The sequence below is a fragment of the Typopeltis vanoorti genome, chromosome 2, assembly GCF_054136105.1.
Source record: "Typopeltis vanoorti isolate ZY-2024b chromosome 2, IOZ_Tvanoo_1.0, whole genome shotgun sequence".
Classification (NCBI taxonomy): domain Eukaryota; kingdom Metazoa; phylum Arthropoda; class Arachnida; order Uropygi; family Thelyphonidae; genus Typopeltis; species Typopeltis vanoorti.
The window spans coordinates 7,581,628-7,608,451 of NC_143550.1; the positions used below are offsets into that span (position 1 = coordinate 7,581,628).

The 26,824-nt window shown below is 35.8% G+C and overlaps 1 protein-coding gene across 2 annotated transcripts in view; it reads right to left on the reverse strand.

The window, feature by feature from the left end:
- The window catches only part of LOC150108803 (microtubule-associated protein RP/EB family member 1-like), a 154,910-nt gene extending 131,976 nt beyond the window's left edge, over positions 1-22,934 (reverse strand). The window contains exons 1-2 of one of the 2 annotated variants that reach the window (XM_090403351.1): positions 22,801-22,934; positions 2,542-2,708 (exon numbers count right to left, since the gene is read on the reverse strand). In XM_090403351.1, coding sequence (XP_090259477.1) covers positions 2,542-2,680 — 139 coding nt within the window. In that variant the 5' untranslated portion in view covers positions 2,681-2,708; positions 22,801-22,934. Of the gene's footprint in view, positions 1-2,541; positions 2,709-22,096; positions 22,726-22,800 lie in introns of those variants that run through there. The other variant, XM_090403342.1, reaches the window with a different exon arrangement.
- Positions 22,935-26,824: the final 3,890 nt, after the last annotated feature.

The window sequence follows — 26,824 nt, forward strand, 5'->3', positions numbered from 1 at the left end:
CATTTGTCTCTGTATTCTCTAAGAGCACAAGACGACTTATTTGCCAAGAACTTTCGATATGCTTTCTACTTTTTCTTCGCTGCCTCTCTCTAACTTCCTGTGTCCACCATGGAGTTCTGATTTTTCCATCCTCGCAGAAAACATCAACACATGCCTCTCTGGCCGAATCAATGAATGTTTTCTTCAGGGTTTGCCACTGAATCTGCAAAGTTTAGTTTTCCTGTTCCCAAACTCTTTCATTTTTTCTTGAATAATGTTTGTGCATTTTACTCTATAGTTCACATCTGAGAGCTGCTCAACTTTTATTTGCTTTAAAACTTTCTTACATGTTCAACTTTTCAATAGGAAATTTAATTTTATCCTGCTCAGGACTAAATGGTGATCACTTCTGATTTCAAATCCTCTGTACACTAGTGTTCTGCACCAGGGAGAAAACATCACTATCAAGAATAACTTAGTCAGTGAGACTTTTCTTATTCCTTGCCTCTTCTCTCCATGTGAATTTGTGCACATTTTTATGTTGGAACATGGTGTTAGTAATAACCAGTCCATGTGCTGAGCAGAAATCCAATAGATATTTGCCATTATTATTAGCTTTGCTCTTTTCTCCAAATTTTCCCAATATATTTTTACATGTCTGACAATCATTTCCTATGCTGCTATTCAGATCCCCAACAAGGGCCAACTTTTCCTTTTTCTTTGTGTCATTTGCTTTCTCTAAAGCCACAAAAAATTCCTCCATTTTCTACTTTAGCAGAACCTTCTCAGACCATAGGCACAAATAAGTCTCATTGTTCAGTTCCCCATTCTAATATTTGTCCACATCACTTGTAATCTCTATGAAAACAATCATCACCAAGCTGTCAGGGTTTTAGGCCCATTGGCCAGTTCCACTCTCATTCCCACTTTTCCTTTTTCATCTGACTTCTATATTCTCCAACTGGATGAATATCAGAGTATTTTTTTGGGGTAGTCTTGAACTGTCAATTCTGTCCATTTCTGTGGGTTTTTTTTTTTTAACAAACTTTAACAAACCATGAAGATTGTAGTGCAGCTTGTTTCTTTGTATATAATGTGTATGCTCCAGATGATGACTGTGATATGAAGGTCAAAACATCGAGTGTTCATTTTGGTTTATATTAAACTAAAGTTTTGCTCTCATAATGGTAATTGTCTCCATAATTTTTCATAATGCATCACCGTGTAAGCACTGCACTAACTTGGTATGATTATCTGGTCATCTGCAAACAAAAGGGTATTAAATCTAGTCCAAGATCCAGTTTAAATGCTGGTTTTATATTTTTCTTTCATTTCATCTATATAGATATTAAATAAGAGTTGTTCCATTCTCTAACTTCTTCACTGATTCTTATAGCCATTTGGTTGTTTTCGTGCATGCTAGTTATTATAGCTAAGAAACAGCTGATTTGGAATGTTTAAATTCTTGAGTGTGGTCCACAGTTTGTTCTTTAAGACTTTCCGGTGATCAAAATATACTATGTCTGTTTCTATGTTGAATTTGTAATGTTTTTCTATTAAGATTTTTAATGTAAAAGCTGGATCAATGCATGATCGTCATTTTCAGAAGCCATTTTGTTCTTCACAAGGTTTATCTTCAACATATGATTTGTTTTTAAGTTAATATTTGCATATAATTTATATGCAAATATTAAGCAACCAGTATTATAAAAACAATCGAGTGCATAAGCTCAGATTATCTTAACACATTTGTTTTATTTCTTTTATTTAATAGCTGCATACTTTATGTATTAGGTCTTTTCTTGTTAAGAAAAATTTTAAACACCTCTTGAAAAGTGTACCTGACACTTTTTTTGCCACATTACTATCTTGAAGTAATGTGGCAAAATTGAAGTAATAATACAAATTTAAAAAGATAGCCACATAACATAAATGCACACTATGTCAATACTCAAACTGAAAATAGTGGTATAAGGAACTGCAGTTGTAGTATTATTATTAAGTGATGCCTACAAGGAGTCCAAAGACTCATTGAGGAAAGGCATATATTCAACTCTCCACTTAATCCACCGAATTCAGAGATTGTAGTATTATTATTAAGTGATGCCTACAAGGAGTCCAAAGACTCATTGAGGAAAGGCATATATTCAACTCTCCACTTAATCCACCGAATTCAGAGATTGCCACTACCATTATCTACACCAACGCCATCTACTGCCCACCACCACCAGTAGTATTTTTTGTTGGTAAATTGTGTGTGTATTCAAGCACTTTTATTTCATTATTATTCATAAAAATGGGACCATGATCCAATTTTTTTTTAAATCTTTTTTTTTTTTTTTTTTTTTGTGGTGGGGCTATAATTTGATGAGATGAAAGGTAAAACTACAGTGATTTGTATGACAACTCTACATACATAAGTAGACTAGAATAACCTGTTGGCAGAGATGATCAGTTTCACATATTAGATATTATATAAGTAACATTATTGTATAATTATAACAACTGGAAATGTAAGAAGAATCTTTACCAAAACAATCCATACAACAAAACATGACTAACCTGAACATAATTCTTCTATTTTTTTATAATTTTTTTGCAAGCTATGATTAACCCAATTAAGCATCTCATGTCTGCTTAAATTCTCTGTTGTTGCACTTGTTGCATAAACATTAACACACATAGATCCAGTTTCTGACATGCTGCAGATGTAAATTTTCTTCCTGATCCTAAAGAGAAAAATACCTTTCATGATATTTAGATAAACATATTTTCTGAACATTACCAATATATCTCAGAAACTGATTACATTGCTATAAAAAGACCACTGTTGTGAAATCTTATTCCTAAAGTTACTCACATGAAATTAAAATGCACGAAAATGTGACCATCAATGGCAACACCTACAAAATCCATTATTATGTTCTTTACTTTGCAAGATTATGGAAGTATAAATGGTAATTCAAAATAAATTGAATTTTGTGTTGGATTGTGAGACAATTTTTACCTTTTCAAGTGTTCAACTGGTTTAAAGAGTTTGCTACAATAACATTCTTCAAACCATTGTCAATTTTTTATAACTGCTATAACAGAATTCTATTGTACTGAATATTTATTCCTGGCCATAACAAACTTTTCAGTATCTGTTGTTCTACTGTGGTACCGGTCCGTATTAATGTAACACTGTTTTGGTATTAATATAAAAGTTAACCAGCAGTGGTCTATGTAAAGAATCTTGTAGTATATGCTACTGAGTACTTTTCTTTATAGATTCAGTCCTTCCATACATTGGAGTCAAAGACCCATTGCAGTAGGTACACACCCTCACACAGAAAGTTTGAACTGTGCTATAAACAGTGTGGTGAATGCATATGCATTCACCACACTGTTAGGCAATGCATTCCACTTGTCAACCACTCTCCATGCAAAGAACCTACTCCTCACTCCTTTTCTCATATCCTGTTTTCAGGGATGGCCTCTTGTTCTGCATTTTTGTGAAAAATATCTTCTAGATTAACCTGGTAACAATCCCTGACCAACATCTATGTCTCGATCATACCACCTCTCCTCCAATTCACAAGACTGTAAATTGCATTTTCCAATCTATCCTTATAGCACCAGATTCCAAAACTGGTTAGCACCTTAGTCAATCTTTTCTCAACACTTTCTAATGTATCATCACCATGAAAACCAGGTGAATAAATCTGTGCACAATAATCTATATGAGGCCATATGCAACGGAACCATAACCTCTATTTCTATGTCAGGTTCATCAATGCTTTCTCCATTAAGGTACACTTGTCTCTCAGGAGCTTTCCTGTCTGTATTTCCTTTGAGAACCTAATCTTGGTTTTGCTAGGATTGAGATGAAATCCTCTGTTCTTACTGATCTCATTATGTAAAGAATTTGTCTTAGTTGTTACTTGTCATTACAAAGGAGTACTGTATCATCAGTGTACCTCAGATTACTGATTAACCCACCACCTATCCTAATTCCTGTCTTAAGCTCATTCAATGCTACATGTCCTCAGTATAGATACTAAACATGTGAGGAGAAAGTAGGCATCCTTGACTAACTCCCTTTCCAACACAAAGTAAATCAGTTAATCCAACACCTGTTCTTACTGTGGCTTCTTGCTCACTGTACCAGTTAGCTATCAACCTGATAGTGTTGAGGAAAACCCATTATTTTCATAGCTTCCCACAATTTTACATGCTGAACACAAAAGCTTTAGAGTAGTCTATAAAATGCATTACCACAGGGAGTCTGAATTCTTACTTTTCTATGATCTGTCTAAGGCATCTCTGCCTCAACTTTGGCCTTAATCCTATTTAGAATGATCTTTAATAAAATCTTGCTTGCATGTGAGATTAAACTAATAGTTCTATGGTTCTCACAATCCTTCATATCTCCTTTCTTATGTATGGTATGAAAGCTGACTTCTTCCAATCTCTAGGCCAATGTCCTGTCTCCCATATCCTTGTAATCAATCTATGAAACACTCTTATCCCTCCATCCCCATGCGGCCTTATTGCTGTTGAGCTCTTTAGCTGCTTTTTCAACCTCATGCCTAAGTGGAAGAGGTTTCAAATCTAAATTTTCCTGGTGAGGGGGCTCCTCCAAACTTTCCTTACTCTTTCTGCTGTATAGTTCCTCACAGTATATTCTTTCCATCTGTTTTGATTTCCAGTTCTTCCGAAAGCACTGATATTCTTCAGTTCCCGTGTCTTTGTTTCTCCAACTACCTTCTTTCAATTAGATCCAATGTTGAATCTGCTATCTATGGGGCTCTTAGTCTTCTAATTGGGCTGATATACTTCTTGGCTGTATCATGTATTATAACCTTGACTCCTTCCCAAAACATTTCAGATGAGTTCTCACTAGTCTCCAAAAGATCATCCAAACAAGTTGATGTTTCTTCTGTGAGAACACTAGAAATTACTCTCACATCCAGTCTAGTGGGGATATACCTAACATGGAAGGTTTCAGATCCTAGTTCTGCTCAGAACAAGTATGCACATCATAAATGCTTGTCTTCCATCATTGGAGAGCCAGGAAGTAATCAATCTGGTGCCCTGACCTATCAATGTTGGATGCCCAAGTATAGAATCTGTTGCGGTGTTTCTGGAAGCAGGTATTAGTAACAATTAATCAGACAATATAGGCAAATTCCAACAGTGTTTTACCATGGGTGTTATGTTCACCCAGATCAAACATGCTACATTCATTTTTTTTTTTTTTAAATAACGAAACCTGTGGTGCGTTCATAATTAGAAGAAACACACGTATAAACCACAGTGAAAATTATTTAATTGTAAATATTTTACAATTAAATTACAATTAAATAATTTTCACTGTGGTTTATACGTGTGTTTCTTCTAATTATGCCACATTCAGGCCTACCTCTCATACTTTTTCCCACTTTTGCATTAAAGTCCCCTGAGATGTAAAGTACATCTCTCCTTGGTAGGCATTCCAAAACAGTCTGTAGGTTTTCATTGAATTCCTCATTCTCTTCATCAGGCCTATATCTGTGTTGGGTGCATAAACTACCATGATTAATACATTAGCAGAATGAGCCTTAAGTCTAATACAAAGTATCCTGTCATTAATGGGATTATAACCAAGAAGAGCTCTTGCCTGAAATGTCTTCAGAATCACAGCTACTCCATGATGCTTTGAGTCACCTCCTGAATAAACAATTAGCATACCCAGTCTTTTCAAGTGATCTCCATTCCATCTGGTCTCTGTAATTCCTATGATGCCAATTTTAAACCATTCCATCTCTTTATAGATAATATCAAGAGTACCCATCTGTAGACCCTGTGCTTTCCAGGTACCTATGTAAAGTTCCCCCAAAGATTAATCCCACACCTTCTGTATTCTTTGTTCACAATATCGCTGACTTTTGTTAGAAACTGTAATATACTTCTCGAACAGGTCCCTCTGCCTACGCCCTGAACACGGCTCTGATTATTCTGCACAACAACCAAAGCACAGCCATATTATTTTAGAGTGAAGTCACTTGAAGGGGAAAAAAAAAGTGGTAAGGTTGCAGATGCCCTTTCCACATAGCTAGGAGGTTTTGGTCCCAATTCATCCCAGGCCAGGTGGGTTGGGACTTCAGCCTACTAGGTGAGGCAAATATCTAGGAGAGAAGGCAGACTCACAATGCATAAGATGAAATGAAACAGCAAAATAGGAAAGATTCACCCTTAGTCCTCAAATGCTTAAATAGCATTGGGAGGAAGGAGCAATAAAAGAAAGAATGGGAGGGACCAGCCTATAGATAATATAATATATGTATATTACATGAAGTAAGGGATAAGAAAAATAAGAATTTTTCAAATTAAAGTCAGTTAGCTGGTGTTAAATAGCGGTAGGATTTTTCTCCTACAAGACAAACAGAGAATACACAAAATGGGGAAACTATACAGATAAGATTCAATGTCCTATCAGAAGATCATTGATCAAGTTTTTTGTAAAACCAAGTCACTTGGCTGTGCAAGACCACTGATCTTGACATAACAGGAAGATGAGAAAGCAAGAGAATAATTTTGTGTAACACAATTTTGGGCCAGAGACAAGATATTCCTCCAGATTAAAAAAAAATTGAATGCCAACCTTCACGAGAGGTCAAAGTCTATAACACAAGAGTGCTGTGCGTGTGTGTGTACGCAAATGAAGGAACATGGAAAATACTGAAAAGCTGGTGTTAGATTCTTGGCAGAAAATGATCTGAGGAAAACTTCTAAAGAACAGGAGTAAATAAAGTGATATAGGATGAGAAGTTTCTTCAGAAAGTTTGAAGATGAACTGAATGTGAATGTTTACCAGTACCTGTTTTAACATACTTAGAAGAAAGTAAAAGAAATATCCAGTTTAGTGGAATAGTATCCATGAAAATATCTATAGAATGTGATTGAAACGAGAGAGAGAGAGAGAGAGAGAGAGAGATTTGTTAAGTAGATTGTTCTCTTCTGAACAACATCCAGCATTTCTAAGGAAGTTTTTGATATACCACTCCAAATGCGAGAAGAGTTAAACAGAAAACAGAAAAGGACATCATCAGGCTTTATGGATGCAATGTGTTAATGCTGGGAGAGAAAAGAGGTGCAAGTCAACTCCAGAAGAAAAATTTGTTCTTGACTGAAAGTTTAAGTATTATTTAAGCAGGAAATAACTCATTTCTCCTTATGAGAAACAGGAGACTAGGTTTTCTTAGTGAAGAAACTCACTATAATCCCCTCACTGAATTGGAGCATGGTAAAGAAAACAGGTTACAGCAAATCTGATCTTGAAGCCTGATTCAAATGAGAATTGCATGTACTCTCATAAGCAAAACTATGGACAGGATTCAAGATAAGTGAGTGTAATAACTAATTCTGTCTGCGTCATTGTAATTTGTATATTATTTTTTTCTGCCTATATATGTAATATCTTTTTATCTTCATTCTTTACATTAATATCTTTACTCTTCTTGCTCTCTCTTTATTCTATTCCTAATTCTTTATATGCCATTATTCTAATTTAGTTGTGCATACTTTCTCTCTCTGAATCTTTCTTGCTTATATTATTACGTACTATGTTTATCTATCCTTCGCACTACGAGTCTTATGCCTAAGATACTAGAAAATTTATTTAATTTAGACTGCGCCACTAATACCATTTAATTAGCATAAAATTGAATAATACGGCCGGCAGATTTCTCTCTCTAACACAATTTCTTTCAATAAAACTTTACACAAACAGTCGTGGGCTATTCTTTTACTTAACTTTACGCTTTGGCTATCTCACATAGTTTCCCGCTCACAAGTCCGATTTATTTAGGAACAGTGCAGTTGTAAAAATAAACAATCAGGCAGCACTCCTTTCACAAAAAAATCAAAACACATTTTATTTACATTACTATGAAATATATACATGAATTAAACAATAGGGAGTTTGCTTTCTCTATCCATCTATAAAATCTTTTTACTTCAACATTAATTAATCTCTTTAACTCAAAAACCTATCAACTCTCTGCTTACAAATTCAACTTATTAAACTCCTAGTTTACTTGCAAAGAGGTTAGTTATTTTTACAAATTTGATATCGATTTCCAACATGCCAATTGACTCTCTTAAGGACACTTCTTATCACTATTAAACAAAAATCTTAAACATCCTTCTATAACAACTATAAGAGGGAATATACAAAAGTGTGTAACTTATAAAGCTCTGTATCGCACATTCAGTCAAAAGTCTTTCACTAAAAGTTCTATAGCAATTCTTTCATCTCAGATCTCGAGCTTCCTTCAGGAAATTTGGCTTCAGTGGCATCACTTTGGGATGTTAGCAGGTTTTTGGACTGCAATCTGTGGTACTCAAATAGCACATACAAGATACAAGAGGTTTCAGCATACAGGCAAATTCTCCTCTGGATCCTACTTCGAGAACTTCTGCTTCTAATCGCCGATGACTGCAACTGCAGCCGACTGACTCTTCTCGGTAACAGCACTTCACCTTTGCTCTTTGGGCACTTGGATCTCGGCTCTCCTCTCTGTAACTGGGGCCTTGCCTCTTCTCATTCTTTGCCACCACTGCTCTGGTTCGGACTCTGCTTATAAGCAGAGTTTCGACTTCTGATGACTCTCTTGACATCTGGAAGCAGGGAGCTCCATCTGCGACCTCTGGGAACCCTCTCTCTGGGCTAGAACTCCTCTCTCTCTCTCTCTAGCGACGTCTCGAACCAGGAAGTTCCCTATGCTTGGCTCTGTCCCTTTTTTTTATGCCTTCTCTGAGACCTTGTATGAGGTTTGTAACCCCCAAAGAACTCTGCATAATTCTTTCATCTTCTTTCAAGTTCGGCCCACTTTCTGTTCTCCTCCGCTTTCTTTTGATTGTAAGTTGCCGGCCATCGAAAAGTTGTTTGAACCTTTCTGACTGACTTCAGAGGTGTTTACGTGCAAAGCTTGTAAGCATTTCACATACACACAAAATTTCATAAACGACCTTTCTTATGCCGCCATGTAGATCTATTACCTACAGTTCCGGCGGCAAAACATTGCCTTGTTTTTTTTAACACTCTGAAATATTCTTATTAAAGGAGTATATACAGTTAACTTCCAAAGGGTTATTTACAAAAATATCTAGTACAAAATATACAGAGGTTATTTACAACATTTTCATGGGACTTGACCTATGTAAAAATTGATGTAAAGCGCTTTGACATTTTTAAGCTACATCAAGTTTTTACATTAGAAATAGTCATTATTAATGTATATAGGAAGACAAGCATGGATGCAAGCACAGAGCCCTGACATACTCCAGCATTTGGGGAAATTTGAAAAAAAGAAAGCTATCCTCCATGATACAATGAATGACCAGATAGAAAACTAGATATCCCATTGAAAAGCACAGGTCAGACCATATGAAGATAGTTTTATTAAGCATCTATGTCAGTTGTAAGTTGCATCTATGTTAGATGTCCTATAAAATTCAAGAGCAATCAAAGAGTGTTTAGTAAAATATCTCCAAACCTTTCCATGGCTGTATTCAAAGGTCACATGAATGGTATGGAGAGCTGCTGTGCATCATTAACAGCAGAATCTACATTGGTAATTACTAAGTAACTAACAGGTTTCTAGGTAGTGAAGTTGGATGTTTATGACTTCTCAAATGTTCTTACTAAGATTGATGCAAGGAAAATGGTATGATCATTTGATAGCCATCTCATCTTCCTTTTCCTGGGATGGCTGAATATAGGCTTACTTCATGTTGACAGGTAATGGCCAAAGGTATAGGATATAAGATGGGTATTATTAATTCTGTGGAATATTTTTTTTATAACAACTAAACCAGATGACTTGTTGGTATCCAAGCTGTTCAGGATTCTTCTGATGTCCTGTTGATGGGGGGGGGGGGGTAATACACACACACACACACACACACACAGGTCTGTTCAGGATTCTTCTGATGTCCTCTTGATGGGGGGGGGGAATAATACACACACACAGGTCTGTCAGGTGTCTTCTTCCTCCAGGAGATTGACTACCATGTATCTCCACCATGTGATATTCTGCACCTCTCTGCTGCATTCCTCATATGAGAGATAGGTCGTCTTCTATATTTTTCATCCACTCCAGTCTTTGTCTTCCTCTTTTCCTCAACAGTTCCTTCGAGAAGTGTCCTTTGTAGGCAATTATGTCTCAGAATATGTCCAAAATATCTGACTTTTCTCTTTTTAATTTTTCTTTCATCAGGCTCCTGTTTACGCCTGCCATCTCTAGTACCTCTTCATTTGTCTTTTCATGATATTCTCATAATTCTTCGCAGCATCCACATTTCAAAGGCCTCCAGTTTTTTCACACTCAGATTGGAGAGTGTCCAAGTCTCTACTCCATATACACAGGTATCGCTCGATTAACGCGGTTAATTAATCCATCAATGTTACCGCGTATATCAAAATCATGTTAATCAAATCTAATAATCAATGGTAAAAATTATAATTCGTCCATGATCGATTACTGTATTAATAATTCGTTTTATGTGGTACTCTTTTAGGAAAGATAAAAAATGAATGCAAAGTAAATGCTTAATAAATGCTTGTACCTACATTATTTACTGCAATTTTTTTTTATCAAAAGAAGTTATCAAAAGTCTTTTGAGCAGTTTTAGTTTTTTTTCTTATCGGCATAAATTCTACGATAACAAGCAAAATGACTCTCCATACTTCGGCAAACAAGCGATAAAACAAAAAGAAAAAACACCGCAAATATAACACATGATGGTACAAATTAAGTGGATATTGAATCCAACATTATTTCAAAGCCGAATAGAGAAACTACTAGAATTTCGTGCCGAATATATAGAAACTAAAAGTTTCAGCAGATGCAAGCATAAATAACCTTATGGGCAACTCATAGTAAAGGTGGAGTAAGCTCCAGATCACTTTCCTTAGTATTTTCCATAAATACTAAAGCACATCTCCTAGACGACATGTATGATAAATAAATCTTTGGCTCTCTATTGTAATAGATGATGGTTTATTTATTTTCAGTTACAATCTAAAAATTATTGAACAAAGAAGAAAAAAAAAAAAACTAAACCATACTATACTGACATCGGAGGTCGCAGTATCTCTCAGATACTGTTTACTGTCAAATATCACAAACCTTTACATAACATATGTTAAACCAAACTGACAGCAAAAAACAGTGCGGAATATCACTTGTAACATGTGAATGCAGCTACTCATGACCTCCAAGCTATACAATGAATTGTGTAAGAATATTTATATTAAATATTTTGCTTGTATCTGTCAGATCAGCTGCGAGCTCCTCAGGGTTAAAGGCGCGTTAATCAAAACTCTTGCCGCATATATCAAGGGATTGGCGCAATAATCAAGGGATGCCTGTATATAACTTATTAAAAAAAAAAATCCTTAACCCAACCATGGTACAAATGTACTATAGGTTTACTAATAATAACCTTTCATGGGTGGGAACCACATAACATATACAAGGATCTTGGTAATAAAGTTAACAATTTTCATTTTCTAACTTTTCTTTCTCGCTTCTTCCGGCAATCCTTTCATATCCTCTGCCATACTTTATTACTACTTAAATCATTCGTGCCTACCAATTCTTAATTTTCTTTTCTGTCTATTGCATTCATCACATCCTTAATTCCAGCTCCCAAGAAAATCACTGTATAATATTCTTTTTTTCTTATATGGTAATTGACTGACTTAGTTATGAATACCCTTATTTTCAATGATAACTTATAAATTTCTGCACTTCCCTGCTTCATATTTCTTCTTATTTTTCTTTTCCTTTCTTAGTTTTTGTACTAATTTCTCCATTTTCTCTAACCCCCAAGGTCAATTGTCAAATAATTCTTTTTGTTTGGGAAATTCCCCCCCCCCCATATGTGCAAGGATTTGGTTTCCAGAAGTAGAATAGGGTGCCCTCCCACAATGAGTCCTTGGATTCCCTGGAGGTATCATGTAATGATTCTATGTTATCACTATCCTTAGCTTTCACTGCCAGGTGACGAAATAAATTTCAGATTTCAGTACTCTCACCTATACTCTTCCTCCTATACATTAATGATCTCTCCTTGACATCCAATTATATTCAAAGCTTTGCACTTGCATTTCAAGATCTTCTTTAACTAATGTCTTAAATGCTGATCTCCTTTCTATTCTCATGTGGGGTGAGGATAACCTGGCGAATTTTAATACCACCAAAATGCAGTTCAGTCTCATTTCTAGGAAGAAAGACCATGCAGCTCTCTCCCTTACTTTTGAAAATCTATTCTTTTTGGTTCCAAACAATACTTCTCTACTGTTTATGAACTCCTGACACTGTATAAAGTCCAAATTCCCCCAATCTTAAAATACCGTTCCCACATTTTGGATGGTACACCTAACTTCCCTCAGAATGCTCGACTGTATATACAGAAGTCAGCAGTTTACTTAACTGATGATCTCTCCATCATTGTCTCTCTCTAGTCACTTTATCATAAACATTCTGTTGCTGCCTTGTGTTTCTTCTATAGGTATTTTCATGGGCACTGATCCTCTGAAGTGGTCACTACCATCTTTCCACTTTCCTGTGCTCATATACAAACACAAGCAGCTGCCAGTCAACACCCAGACACAGTTCAACTCTGAAATCAGTAAATCAACTTCTCATCCTCTGCTCTTTAGGAAGTCTTCCCCAGTAACTACAACTTTCAGGTTTACAAAAAACACATCAATAAATTCCTCTCTTCTGTCTAACCCAGTGGTTCTTAACTAATGTTCCGTGAACTGGTTACAAGAATTCTGCTGGTAAAAGATGTCACATGGCACAGTTCTGAGTATAATTGGCTACTTTGATCTTAACAACTGAAGACTGCTATGCGCATTGATTTCTAAACCAATAGAATATCGTTTATAGGTCACGTGTTTGCAGGAGGGGTGCGGAGGTGCATCTCTTTTGTGGTGTGTTTGGTTTGTGTAACATCATAATAGCATACAGTCAATTTTTAATGTGTATTTGGTTTATGGGTTGTCTAACATTGTAGTAGCACACAACAGGTAAATTTACTATTAAACGAAACGTGATTCTGAGGCAAATATTAATGATGGAGCAAGTACAACTGGAAATGTCCGCGCGGTTAGCCTAGTGGCTTTGCACTTCACAACCACATGACTGGGGAAGGAGTGTCCTAGGTTCGATTCCCGTCGACGACGTGAGGAGCTGAAGGATCTTCCTCAGCCATAGCCAAGTTAGCCAGTCTTGGGTGTAGACAGCAGGGTTTTTTCTGCCAATTTATCTGGCGTTTTTCATCTCGCAAGCAGGCAAACAGGTCCCGTGAACACACAGGGATACAGCCAGGAATGCTTCGAGGCATAGGAGTGACCATTCTATCCTCTTATTTCAGTTATGAAATCCAAGCATGCTTGGAGGGTTGTGGGCCTTAAAAAGCCCGTTAAAGCCATTGAGATAGAAGTACAACTGGAAATAGTAATAATAACATTGCTACAAATACACCTCATACAGAAGACAGCATTATACGTAGCAAAATAACAAAATTAATAGACAACATTCGGATGGGACGAATATTTAAGTTTCGGTTTTACATGGACCAGTGAGGAAGAATGTCCTATTTCCGAGTGTCTTGTATGCAGAGAAAAACTATCCAATAGCACAATGGTTCCTGCTAAGTTGAAATGCCACTTTCTATAATGCATGCCAATCTTGCTTCAAAAACTAAAGATTATTTCAAGAGATTGTTGGACATGCAAGTTAAACAAGTAAAATATTTTGAAAAGACTTAAAAATTTCTGATGAGGCACAACTTGCATCATATAAGGTAGCCAAATTAATTCTGTAAAATTAAAACATCATACTATAGCAGAATCTCTTATTTTACCAGCATGTTGTGAAATAGTAAACATTATGTTTGGCTATTTAAGTAAAAATAGCCAAAAATTTTTTTATATATTTATATTTTTAATTTAAATATTATATTTAAGTAAAAAAGGAAATTATGAAAATTCCTCATTCAGATGATCCAATAAAAAATAAAATTAAAGATATTATTCAGAAAACAGTTACCAATAAACTTTGCAAACAACATTTTGCTTTACAAATTGACAAGTCTACTGACATTAGCGGTAAAGCTCATATATTAGGATATGTTCGTGTCATTAATGAAAACGAAATAGTGAATCAATTTCTATGCTGCAGAGAACTTACCAGTACAACAGGATAGATATTTCTGACTCTATTACATCATATTTAGAAAATTTTAAAATTTCATGGGAGCTATGTGTAGGAATTTGTATGGATGGTTCTCCCTCAATGGTAGGCGCAAAGGATTTGTTACCCTTGCAAAGAAAATAAACCCAAATATTATATCTATGCACTGCTTTTTGCACAAAGAATCCCTAGTTTCTAAAACATTACTGGCAATATTAAAACCTGTACTAGACCAAGTTGTAAATATGGTAAATTACATCGTCAAGACCTTTAAAAGCACGCCATTTTAAAAAACTTTGTATATCTATGGAAGCTATAGAGACTATTCTTCTCTATAGATATTATTGTATATCTATAGAGAAGAATAGAAAATGAAATGTTTCCATTCTGATAACAATTGCTTTCAGTGATACTTCCAATGCAAATGTTAGGATCAGAAAATAATAATCCAACTAAACTCAACCAGACTACTGTGTGCAGATTTGGTCTCCTGGGTTCCAAGGGGATGAGAAGGTTGTGAAGAAGGTGCAAAGAGTCACAAAGATATCAGGATTATGGAATGTAGATTATGAGGGCAGACTGAGAGTATGCAGACACTAGGAACAGGAGAAAGAGGAGGTGATATGATTGAGACCTATAGACTTCTGAAAGGGTGTTATAGGATACAGGTTGATCAGTTTTTTTGTTATATGAAAGGAGGAGAGAGGACATCAGTGGAAGCTGAGTTTGTGTAGTTAAGAAAAAGGGACAAGAACTACATTTTAATTTCTCAGTGCAGTGCATCTAGTGTGAATGAGTTTAAGAGAAGGTATAACAGTTGGTGATGTATGGCCTCCCTTGATGATGATGATGATAGAACTGGAATGAGTAGTGCTCCAAGAAGCTGATATTTTTAAGTTTGTCAGAAAAAAGTGTGTGGTTATGCAGAATGGCTCTGCAGATTGAAGGCTTTGGGAAGTTTGTTTATCCATACATAATATATTACTCTTTAAATTTTTCATGGTGGTTGTTGCATTGAAATTGAGAGGGACATGGAATATACTATCAATAACATTTTCTTTAGTAAGTTATACACATAGAGAATTTAGCCCAACTTCTCTGCAGTGTCCCTGATATATCATTAATTGGACTCTCTGCTTTATCACCTAGTATCATTAAGAATGGGAATTTCCTACGAAGAATGCAAATTCTGTCAAGCAGACTTAAAATAGAAATATACAAGACAGTTGTTAGATCTATTGATTTATGCACAGCAGAAACTTAGAGCATAACAGACCAAGATTCAAAAGCTTTGTAAATCTTTAAAATAATATCCTCAGCAAAGTCTCTGGATCTGTAAGAGAAACAGGTGAATGAAAAAGAAGACAAACAAAAACTATAGATTCTCATTTTTATCCGAGGAAATCAGAGCTTGAAGACTGATATGGTCTGGACATGTGGAGAGTGGGTGAGGAGAGAATTGCTAAAGAAGCATTCCAGGTGAGGCCCGATGGAAACTGACCAAGAGGAAGATGGGAATCCTGGACTGGAAGAGTTCAAGAAAAAAATAGAAGTTGGTACTTGCAGCTTCTTCAAGGAGCAGCAGGTGTGTAGCAAAAGATCATCAAATTGCTAGTCAAATCAAACGAAGAAAGTGTGTGATTTTTCAAAAACTGATCTATTTTTATGGTGTGGAAACTAATATCAGCAATATCAGAAGATGAGTTAGCAAAATGAAAACTGCTAAATTTACTTCAGAGGACCCACTTGTATGGTATGGTGCAAAAAAAACAGTACTGAACTTCAACACCCATTTACTTCATAACATATCATTGTAGTTATTCAGCATTTTTCCCCCTTTTTTTCCCCCACCATACTGTATCATGAGGACTAAACCTAGACCATCCATATCCACCTTAACACAGAAAATATAGAAAGACGTGTGTGGTCACTCTTGACATTTCCAGGGAATTAACAGGCAGACTTATGAAAATCAGAAAATTATAAGCTATTTTGCATTGTGGGACTTTGATAAACTAAAAAAATCTTCTCTCTTTTGTCCTTCCTGCAAATACTATACTTTTTACACTCAATTCCAGTTACTGTATCTAAGTGCAAAGGCTCACTAATGCTAAGAATCTTTGGTCATAATGTATTCACTATGGTAATACAGACTCAACCCTTTTGTTCCTGTATATAGACAAGTTACCTTCTTGGCTTTTTCATATACTAAAATCTGCAGTCTGCTTAATCCGGCTGTCTCTTCACCCCCTCCCCTCATACTCAGCACACCCAGACCAAATGATGCATATCGGTTCATCCCCTCACCAGATTCATTACGTTGCTCAATGACATTCACATCATTATCACATTTGCTAGAATTCTTGACTCTCTGCATTAGATCTTACTATAGTAATAATTCCTCATTGCTCTTGATGCCAAATCCATCCAAGTGCATGCCACTGGTTATATTATATTACTATTGTTTATGGCATCTCCATGGAGTTCAGAGCCTCATAACGGGGGACCCAAATCAACCATCATACACACAATATGGATCACATTATAAAGAAAAGTGGCATTAAGAACTGCTCATAATTATAAAGATGTTATACTCCTAAATAAATTCAATACAAGTCTTCAGAACTGTTTATCCAAACTGAATAACTTCTTCCTTTCCAGGTTTTTTGGCCTAGTGGCCTGTTCCGGACTCAATTCCATCTTTTTAAGCGTCTTTTCTTTCTTTGCATCGGGTACCTTTTGGGTGGCGATTCAGAATTTGTTGAGGTATGCTGTTTCTAGTCATTCACAGTACATGTTCTTTCCATTTTCCTCTATAGCAAATAACCGTTTCATTTAGGGAGTTTGTAATTCCAAGTTTATTTCTGATTTTGCTGCTTTTAATTTTATTCATTTTTGTGACTCCTTCAGTTCTGTGTAGAAATTTCATCTCAGATGATTAAATTTTTCTTTCATTTGTTTTTTATTGTCCATATCTCACTGCCATAAAGTAGGGTAGGTTTAGCTACTGTATTGTAGATTCTTATTCGTGCATGTTTTGGTACATAATTTGTTATTTAAAAATTTTATTTATAATGCCTGTTACTTTTAAAAAGTTTGATAGATTCGGTTCTATATCAGCTTCATTTTTATGACACGGTGCATCCTGCTATAAAAAAAAAATGCAATGAAAATCACCAACATTAAAAGATAAAAGTATGAAAACATGCAGGAACAGAGAAACAACTGTATTTTTGGCAAAGCCATAGAATAAGTAAATATTTCAGCTATTAAGGCAAAAATTTTAGTAAATATGGCAATTACATATGAAAATATGTTAACAGAATGAGCAAAAATGATATCCAAGAGAGTTAACTGTATAAATTTGTATTAAACAGGAGACAAGTTAGCCAAAATACTAAACTAGTAGTACACAAGTGTTTAAACCATTTTAATTTATGAATCTGAGAGGCAGCTCAGAAAACAGTTAACCAAAGACATGAAACCACAGATTTCTGACAAAAATGAGGAGTGAACATAAGCATCAATAGTATCATGTGAAAAATGGAGTTATTTGGAAGGAACCTGATGTTAGCATTCAAGGCATGCCAAAAGAGTTAATCTAAGATGATAGTCAGTCAAATGCAATGGAAGAAGAAAGGTTATCAAGTCAAGTGACTGATGTAGTTAGAAGTGCCTCAGAAGAAGAAGACAGAAACATAAGATCAGACAACATAGAAGTCAAACAAAAACAGATTAGTTTTGAGGAAAATTGTTGACAGGAAGTTAGTAATAGCATGCACTTATCATATAGTCCTTGTAAACATCACAAATTTGATGAACTACTACAGATAACAAAATTTATTTGAACTACTTATGCAAGGTTTTGACAATATAATGTATAAATATATTATTAAACACAAAGTAAGACAAAGATGCACCAACAAAATAGTAATCAGACTGACTAATCATAGTGATGTCCCAATGTTGTCCCATACAATTATATATATTTGTTATATGTTAATAATAATTATAATAATTTTTAATCATGCAATGAATATACACAACAAAAAAGGTTGCATCAGACTATTCTACAGCGTTCTTTGTGAACCAAAATTATCACAATGTTTTTATAAGTGCTTCTTGTGGCAATATTATTAACATCTGACCTGTATGCACTCACAGACTCATTGTGGAAGGTATGCTATCACACACAAAGCTCATCCAACCATACCTTAAACCGATTCAATGTGTCTACATTAACAACATGCTCAGACAATGATTTCCACTCACCAATCACTGTTCATGCAAAGAATCGTCTCATCACTCCTCTGCTCACACCCTAATTATACAGTTTCCAGGGAGGGCCTCTTGTTCTATCTCCCCCTCTCCCATTCTATGAAAAATTTCTTTCATGTTAACCTCATAAGAACCTCTGACTAACTTATATGTCTTAATCACTCTCCCCTCCCCTTCTATTCACAAGGATTTGCAATTTACATTCTTTTAATCTGCCTTCATACCCCACATTCCAAAGACCAATTGTCTTCGTGAATTTTCTCTGGACCCTTTCAAACACATCCTCGTCACCATGAAAACAAGCCCTTATACAAAGCAATCATAACCTCTTTATTTCTGCACATCAAGGTTCTCTGCATCATTGCCATTATCCGACATGACAACTTCACAACTTGTGCAATGTGGCCCCTGAATTTCAGTCATCTATCCACCACCACTCCCAGATCTCTCATCTCCTCTACCTCGTTCAAAGATTCACCACTAAGTGTAATACTTTGCATCCCATCATTGCTTACCAAATTTCAAAACATTACACTATACAACACTGAACTGAAGGGTTCACTTACCTGCCCATTCATAACATCTATTCAAGTCCTCCTGTAAGGCCACAACATACACTTGACACATGCATGGAATAGCATATCGGGTAAATGGCCTCAATGGCTTTGCTGGCACATACGCACTCTTTTGTCGAAATTTTCCATGACCGTTTTGCATAAATGTGGCTGAATTTCGTTGATACAGAGCTCAATTTCCTCCTTCAAGGCGTGGGTGGTCGTGGGCTTGTTGGCATAAACCTTAGACTTCAAAAAACCCCAAAGAAAAAAGTCCAACGGTGTTAAGTCACATGATCTGGGCGGCCAATTCTGATCACCAAAACGGGAAATTACACGACCAGGAAATGACTCATGCAGTAATTGAATTGTTTCTCGGGCTGTATGGCATGTGGCACCGTCTTGTCGAAACAACATGTCGTCCACATCCATATCTTGCAATTTAGGCACAAAAAACTGGATTATCATGTCGCGATAGCGAGCACCATTGCCTTACCAGCCGCATTTTGCATTGCTCCCCAATTTTGTATCATCTGTAAAGAGTTACATAACCAATCCCAATATCATTAATATACAAATTGAACAACAATGGCCCTAATAGAGACCCCTAAAGCACACAAATAATGACTTTCCTATTTTGGGATACTGCACCCCCATACACAACTTCCTGATACACCTATTTGACAGCAGTGATATATCCAGCTTGTCATGTGGAAGTCTATCCAAAGCTTTTGCAAAATCTAAGTATACCACTGTATATGCATCTCCTTTGTCCATGACATTTGTCACCTTGTTATAGTATTTAAGTTTGTAAAGCATGATCTTCCATTAACAAACTTAAGCTGACAACCACAGTGAAGAATACTGCTGTTCATTAACCCATTTTTGTATCCTATCTCTTGCAAACCTCTCCAATACCTTAACTACAATTTCAGATACACAGATTGGCCTGTAATTTGTTATCTTAGTCTTATCACCATTGTTGTGAAGGGGGAACACTTTTGCCTGCCTTCCACTCCTCTGGGACTTGTGCTGTTGCTATTGTTAAACAGATAGACCAAGGCTGATGCTAACCCCTTGGAACATTTCCTTAAAACACATGGTGATATATCATCAAGTCCTATTGCCATCTAACTTATTTAACTCCTGTTCACTCACCATTAAGCCATCCTCTCTATGTCCAACTACACCCGAGTTTGTCATGATTTCACCCTGTGAAACATCCTTATAAATTGTTACTGAATACCTCAATGATGTCTTCTGCAGCAGTTATCATTCTACCATTTTCATCCATTAACATCATCTTATCATAATCATTCTTCCTTCCACTTCCCACATATCTGAAAAACAACCTGGGATTTTTCTTGGCCTGATGTGCTAATTTCTGCTCACACTATAGTTTTGCTGTTACCTACCTGACCTGCTCTTTATATTCCTCATGCAATTGATTGTTACCATCATTCATCCTGTGATGCCTCCACAGTATGTTCTTCCATATTTCATGCTTAATCCCTTTATTCAACCATTGGACACTTACTTTATTCAGTCTTTTGACCTTTGGAATACATTTGCACATCGATATTGTTGGACATCTTTTGGTCAGTTCTCAAGCGCGTCATTTCTTTCTCTTTCTCCCCCCCCCCACACACTTAACACTTCAATGGTATAGCTCCAAGCTGTCTCCTAAGCTTTTCATAATCACTAGCCTTGCAAATTCCATACATATCCTTTTCTCACAGAAGTCTTGATATGGCTAGACAGGTGATCACTTCATGATCACTCTTCCCAATTGGAGGAAAGTGCAAAACCCCACTCACAAACACATCCTCTGATGAAATGATCATAACTGAAACTCTTCATCCTTGTGTGCCCTTCTTTACATACTGCCTAAGACAGTTGTTTCTCAAGAACTCAACTTTAATTATTCCCAAATGCAATCTCTTAATTCCAATCTATGCTGTCATAATTAAAATCACCCATAATAATCACCCTTCCTTTGTTTATTAACTTAAGTTAATTATATATTTCTACATTACCACCCTCCACATTCCCTAGCCTACAGCAGCATTTGACTAAATATCTCTTCCTGTAAAACCTCCACCTCACACCATACTGACTCAAAACCATTGCCACTATTTACGTCTTGCTTCTCCACTTTGTAAAGACATAATTCATCTGCTATGACAACAGTACTCTCTCTCTCTCTTTTTTTTTTACTTCCTATCTTCAAGGAAAACATTGTGCCCTTTCATTTCTATTCCCATCAGGATATCATCCTTATCCAACCATGTTTCACTTATTCCAACAACTTTTAGGGAAATAAAATCAATGAAATTATTTCATCTCTCTTATTTCTGATGCTCCTGGCATTTGTAAATAAACACAGCATTTCACTTTTGGGTCTACAACAAGTCCTACCTATGCCACTTGTAGGTTGTGATTACCCCACACCCAACCGGATTTATCAACACTTATCTAATCTACTCTTCAGACTCAAGTACACCCATACATCCCTGGCAATTCCATTCCCATACCAGCCATCCTCATATGCATATTCACTACTACTTCCAACATATACTGTCTCCCTGTCTGTCCTGATTCTTTCTCTTTCCCTGTCCATCTTGCACTCTCATTCTATCATTATCATTCACAATACTACTATTCTTATTTACAATCACTACAGTCTCAGAAGTTCCTCTCTCTCTCTTGTCTGATCTTTTGCTTCACCTTACTTCCCCTACTCTCTTGTTCACATCACTCATTGTTCCTCCTTGCAGCAAGTCTCTCTCTCTCTCTCTAACTGACTCATACTAAATCCACACGTATGAACTTAATTTCTGTGGAAACTGAATGTCATTTATAAGCAGTATACAAGTGAAGTAAACCATATCCTACATTTTTATTTACATTTGTTCATTTATATGGTGTCCGAGGAAATCATTTTAAACTAAGAATAAACTTGCTAATAAGTAATATTTAATTTATCGAGATTTAATATAATGGGCAGCAAGTTTGTTAAATATTCATGATAAATTAAAAATTGTACTTAACTCATTTTCCATATTAACTGCACTTTACAAGAAACACTGAAGATCCATTAAATGATTATGTTTATTATTTCCCTGTGTAGCCACGTTTACCTGACGCAGAAATGTGTTTCGGATTTGATAAACAGGAGGGGGCGAGGGGGAATTAATGTCGCACATTATTATTTTCAAACTCCCGCTCTGCTTTCTATTATTTCACACAAACTGACGATCTTCCATTTTACAGGATCATTACATAATTTAATTAATAGTTCATGCTAAGCTCTTAGTTAAATTATAAGCTTAAGCGCTGATTTGGTGTTAATTTCTGATGCGATGTCGTCGAAATATTTCATACTGAACGTTCAGGAAAGGCGCATGCCATAGCAACCAAACACAATCAGCAATTTCTGGTTGTTATTGCATACATATCATTCAGAATTCATCATTGGTATTGTAGCAACGCAACGAATGAGATATTCTGTTTTCAGTTCCACACATTATATAAGCACTATCTGATTATCAAAATATACAAAGAATATAATGCAATCCTCTCCTTTTAAGACCATGACTGATTCGTTGCGAATGATGGCTACATAACCGAATCAATAATAAACCTGTTGCACTCCTCTCATCAGTTTCAGATCAGTACATGGCGGTTAGGAATCAATAATGACACTACTAAATCGAATAAGAAACATTGTCACCCACAGCAGAGAATTTACTTACTAACTGATGTAAATGAAGACAACTTGTAGAGCACCCTTCTACACTACAAACTATATTACCCACAGGTGTGCATGGAACTGAAACGAACTAATTATTTTTTTGATACACTCCTTAGGTTATTGCTCTAAAACGCCCCCATACTTTGTGTCATTTCTTTTCCAGTAACTGATGTTCAGTTGCTATTATAGCATAATACAGTATAACATAATATATTTGTAATGTATTATATTTGTAATATATTTGTAATATATTACATAAATAATAAATAAACAAATAAATAAATGTGTATATTTTTGTATGTGCATATTTTATATGTATATTTATTTATAAAATAAACCGCAATAAGCAACTTTAATTATCCTCATCAATGTACCCTCACAAGTCGTGGAGTATATCATGATAATATAATGAGTATATTTTTCTTCCCATCCTAACTCCAATCATCTGTTTTGATAACCTTTTCCCTCCCATTTTAAGTGACCTTACTGCCTTAAGTTAGTTTCTCGATTTTCCTTATTCCCAAATGCAATCTCTTCATTCCATAGCAACATTCCATTGCCAGATTGGTTGGCCGAGTGGTTAGCGTATCCGCTCTCCAGCCAAAAGGCTGCGGGTTCGAATCCCACCTTGGACATGGATGTTTGTGATTGTCTGTGAAAATACTAGTGGTGGTTGTGAGGGGAGGTAGATGGCTTGGTGTAGTTGCGGTTCGTTTGTGTATTGAGTGGTGGAGACAGAGAGTTGTAGAGTAGATGCCCTCCCTGAATGAATCTTTAGACTCCCTGGAGGTGTCAGATAATAATAATAATAATTCCAATCTATGATGCCATAATTTAAATCACCCATAATAATCACCCTTCCTTTGTGTACTAACTGAAGTTAGTTATACATTTCTACATCACTACATTCCCAGCCTATAGCAGCATTTGACTAAATCTCTTCCTGTCAATCTTCAGTGCTAATAATGTGAAGTTTTATTTTTATTTTTAACATGATGCTGTTATCTGTTCACTGTCCTAATATTTCTCGGAACACTTACATCGATGGTCTTCAATTAGAAATAAAGAATGTGAGCTGTTCAACATGTCTTTTTAATACACTATCTGAGCTATATATTTAAAAGAGGCTTAGAACAGTCTTGTAATTAGCTCCCCACCATACCACCTATGTGTTGTCCTATTATATATGGTTATATATGATTTATTATCATCTCTAAAAATTATGTCCAATTAACTGAAGTATCTTAATTCAGAAGTATTGAGAAGTATCTTATCTCAATAGGTTATACATTGAGAAGGCAGTTGATGCATTCCATGCTCTGCTTATTGTCAGATTTTTATATCAGTGGTGTAAAATATACCGATGGTGTAAAAATAATGTGAAGGGAATTAGTATATTTCTTATTTAGGAGTATATGATGATCTGCATAAATTGAACAGTGGAGTTTATTTATCTCCAATTCTGGATCAGGTTTATTGCTACTTTCTTTTATACTGATTCATATCGATGATCTATAAAAGTGGAAAAAGTGGCTACTATTTTCATTCAACTGATTCTAGATACATGAAACCTTCTTTCTATGCATCCATCAATTCTAATGTTGACTTGCAACTTACGTATTGGCTATATATTGCTCTATGAATATCTCATTCGCATCATATGATTATAGCGTTCTGAATGGCTTTTCTCTTAACATATAATCATAAGCATTTTTAAATATATAAAACTTAAATGGTCTGTGTAGCTCAGTGGGGGTGACGCTTCCATCCTCTGTGCTAGGCCGCCGAAGATAGATTTAGGTTTAAGACTACTCACTGACTAGATTAGCTTTTTACTAATAGACATATTAGCCCCCCCCTTTCCTCGACGGGTTCTCAAGTTAGTCGACATCTCGCATAGGCATGCGGGTTTTTTCTCCCAAAAACTTCGTTTTTTAGTACCGTAAACTGGAGATAATTGACCATAGAACCTGCACTATTTCATACAATTACATATCCTTTTAGGGTAGGACCAGAAGATGAAAGCACTCTTCACAGTTGCCGCTTATAATTAGTAATAGTCTTGGGCTAGCTACCAATCCAGACTGAACTGCCCACTCAGTCTCCAAAAGTTAGATATGGCTAAAACGACCTCGCCAAAATCCCTATAAGGAAATAAAAGGCATTATCTAATTTTATACTAAATTTAAATACATACGATATTATGTTCTTATGATTTCTCACCTGTTTAAATTTTAAAAAAAAATGCTCTTTTGAAAATAACTCAGAATTCTATCATTCAGTCGTTTTGTATATTTGTTTTTTTCGGTGCCACTCTTTCCACAATAACCTTGTAATATACACATATTGGCTCCTGAATTAGAAACCTTTATTCTGAGGTACGTAAACGTCATTTAAGCAGCATATACAAATATTGTTCACCTACATCAGAATGTGTTCTAGGCAACGATTTAAGAACACTGTTGTATGAACAAACAGAACTTTCTGTTTGTTCAACAGTGTTCATACAACAGTGTTGTATGAACACTGTTGTATGAACAAACAGAACTTTCTGTATGCAGCAATTGACCAAAGCATTTAATGAAGGCTGTTCCCGACCCATGTCTCACGAATTATGAGCAGAAAATTGAAGAGGATCGGCAATTGCAGTCAGGTGCCTGTAAGAAAACCAATGATTTCTTCGAAGTACCGGAATGTTTGTCTCGAGTGGTGTCATGAACACCGTGATAAGAAAGGGGAAGAATTGAAAAAGTTATGGGGTCATACAAGTCATGGTACACCGTGACCTACTCTGTACTGACAATTTGGTGGCAGCCAATGAAGCAATGAATCTAGCTTGCCTTGTGCACAACTCAAGTTTCTGGAGGTTGTGTCATGGTGTATGCATGTTATGTTCGTATGGAATGGGTCCACTGATATTTCTGGAAGGACGAATGTCCTCCAGAGAATTTGAATATCTAAACATTGTTACTGATAAAATCCATCCTCTGGTGTCGACTTTTTATTCAGCATGTCATCGTTCCTTCATGGACAACGATGCTACTGTGCACTAGTGGTTCAGCGAAAACAACACCGACTTCCACCATCTTCCAGATTAATGATATTAGAAAAAGTTTAACAGAAAGAGTTTACTGATGATGATGTAAAAGATAGGCAGGGCAATTACGGATGCTACTGATCCAGCAGCAGATTAATTGACTTACAGAATGATTGGAATAGCTGGAAACTGAAGGTAAAAGGCAGTGGAGGCTCATGGAAATTTGAAGTGAGGATGCTGCATATACAAAATAAGAAAAAATAATCCATTCTTTCCTAATCAGTAACCAATTTATTTTACATATTACAAAAATTGTTTTATTAAAAATATTTCATTCTCACTACGATCACACACCAATAATAAAAGTTTCGTACACAGTAAAACTTTCGTAAGGGCAAGCATACAATATACCTCTAGCGATACTGCTCAACGAGCAGTGTCGGTTTCGACTTTCCGACTCCGCGTTAGATCGCAGTGCATTTGTTTCGTGTAACGATAATTGAGAAAATATAATTCTTTTCATATTTTCGACGCTCGTCATAATTCAGTCTTGTATTTATAACAAATAAATAATTATATGTTATTTTAACAGAATAAAATAAGATTTGCCAAAAATATTTCACCACGAACACACACCAATAATAAAAGTTTCGTACACAGAAATAACGCAAACTAGCATACAATTTATCTGTAGCTACACTGCTCAACAAGTAGTGTCGGATTCAGTTGTTTCGTGCAGTGACAAGTGCAAATGAATATCAGCGAGTCTAACTAGAACTGACCAAACGTGATAATTCCTACACTGCGTTAGCTCGCAGTGCATTTGTTTCGTAATCTAAAGCGTTAATCGAACAATTCCGATTATTAACTATTCAATCAATGTCAAAACATAAGCTGTAACCTTTAGCATGTTGTATTGTATTTATATAATGATGTAAGCATTGTTATTATTTATAAACAAACAAAATTTCATTTTTTTTCATTTTTT